Here is a 1,883-nt window from a genome sequence, read left to right as displayed (position 1 = left end):
AAGTCACAACTGAACAAATTTCTGCATGTATAATTGAACAAATTTATTATCAAACTTGTGTGTGTGTGTGTGTGTTTGTATGATGAGTGTATGTGTGTGTGTGTGTGTGTGTGTGTGTGTGTGTCATCAGTGTGTGTCTGTGTCTTTCTATCATAAGTGTGTATGTGTGTGTGTGTGTGTGTGTGTGTGTTTCATGACCAATTTTTCTTACTGGCAATTCAGTGGCAGTGTATTGCTTAGGCTTCCGTCGAAATGAAAGGAAAATCAATGAGTTTGACAGAACAACTTCAGTCTTCACTCTTCACTAGTTGAACACAAATAAAAAAAATAATTAAACTACTTCAAGGATAAATAAAAGGTTCAGAAGCAGCAGACCTAGATTTTCTAAGCTATTTTATAATGGGCAGCTATAGTTACAATGATGATGAAATGAACTATAGAAAAAAAAAGTATAAAATACAGAAGAATAAAAAAAGAATTAAGGGCAGAACTCAAAAAAGAGAATTATTAATGTTATTTCATACACTACCTAGATTTTGCTGCAGGGGCCACTTCTATATCAGTTGTGGCTTTGTATCTATTGATATTGCCATCAGAATTAATAATGATCAAGCAAAAAAGAGAAAACATGTTATTTCATACACTACATTGGTTAAAAGCAAATGTTGCATAGTGGTTAAAACTTGCTTCTTGTAGCCTAAACCAGTTTAGCATCTTGTTCTCAAATTACTGGTTTCATAACTATTCAAAATAGATTGAGACATGTGATATATGGCCTTATTGATGAGAGACAGACAGCCTTCATCAAAGACAGACACATCCTTCATGGCATACTAATTCTCAATGAGGTGATTGAGGAAGCTTGTAGAAGCAAAATGCCAGCTATGGTCTTCAAGGTGGATTTTGAAAAGGCCTATGACTCAATCTCATGGGCTTTTCTGGATTATATGCTGCAAAGAATGAGCTTTTGTCCCAAATGGAGACAATGGATTTCTGCCTGTCTCAATTCAGCAACAATTTCAATTCTTGTGAATGGCAGTCCTACAAAGGAATTTGCTCCTACTAGAGGCTTGAGGCAAGGAGACCCTTTAGCTCCCTTACTCTTCAATATAGTTGGAGAAGGCATCACAGGATTGATGAGGGAAGCAGTTCAGAAGAATTTATATAGAAGTTACATGGTTGGAAAGAAAAAGGAACCCACTAATATTTTGCAGTATGCAGATGACACAATATTTGTGGGAGAGGCTGCTTGGGAGAATGTTCTTGTTTTGAAGGCTATGCTCAGAGGATTTGAATTGGCCTCAGGTCTGAAGATTAATTATGCAAAAAGCCAATTTGGGATTATAGGAGGTAGGGTCCATTGGGTAAGTCAGGCTGCCCAAACCCTGAATTGTAGGCAACTGGAAACCCCCTTCTGCTATTTGGGTATTCCTGTTGGGGCTAAACCCTCAAGCAGATTGGTGTGGGAGCCTTTGATCAACAAATGTGAATCCAAATTGATGTAAGCTCCATTGGAGCTTGTAGGCCTAGGATCTTCTTCATCAATGGATTCCTTTGCTCCTTGGAAGATGAATGGCAGTGGAATGGAGAAGGAAGAGAGAGAGGAGACGCCACTTCAAGGAGAAGATGAGTCTAGAAGAAGCTCACCACCATAGGAGGCCATGGATAAGAGCTTGGAGGAAGAAGGAGATGAATGAAGGGAGAGGGAGAGAAGAGCACGAAATTTTGTGCTCTAAAAGAGATCTGAAATCTGAAGTTAATATTCAAATGATCAAAGTTGAAAAAAATGCACACACATGACCTCTATTTATAGCCTAAGTGTCACACAAAATTGGAGGGAAATTCAAATTTCACTTGAATTTGAAATTGAATTTGAGGAGCCA

The 1,883-nt window shown here is 38.1% G+C and overlaps 1 protein-coding gene across 1 annotated transcript; it reads left to right on the top strand.

The window, feature by feature from the left end:
- Positions 1–884: 884 nt before the first annotated feature.
- Positions 885–1,505, top strand: LOC106795561 (uncharacterized mitochondrial protein AtMg01250-like). Its single transcript, XM_014766153.1, has one exon. It carries the CDS (start codon positions 885–887, stop codon positions 1,503–1,505), a length of 621 nt encoding a protein of 206 aa, XP_014621639.1.
- The last annotated feature ends 378 nt before the right edge of the window (positions 1,506–1,883 follow it).

Source organism: Glycine max, chromosome 13, assembly GCF_000004515.6.
Source record: "Glycine max cultivar Williams 82 chromosome 13, Glycine_max_v4.0, whole genome shotgun sequence".
NCBI classification, from domain to species: Eukaryota; Viridiplantae; Streptophyta; class Magnoliopsida; order Fabales; family Fabaceae; genus Glycine; species Glycine max.
Note: the sequence above shows the minus strand (reverse complement) of the source record. Positions and strands in the feature narration are given on the sequence as shown.

Coding starts and splice junctions, on each gene's coding strand:
- LOC106795561 (XM_014766153.1), top strand. CDS start 885: ATGGTCTTCAAGGTGGATTTTGAAAAGGCCTATGACTCAATCTCATGG.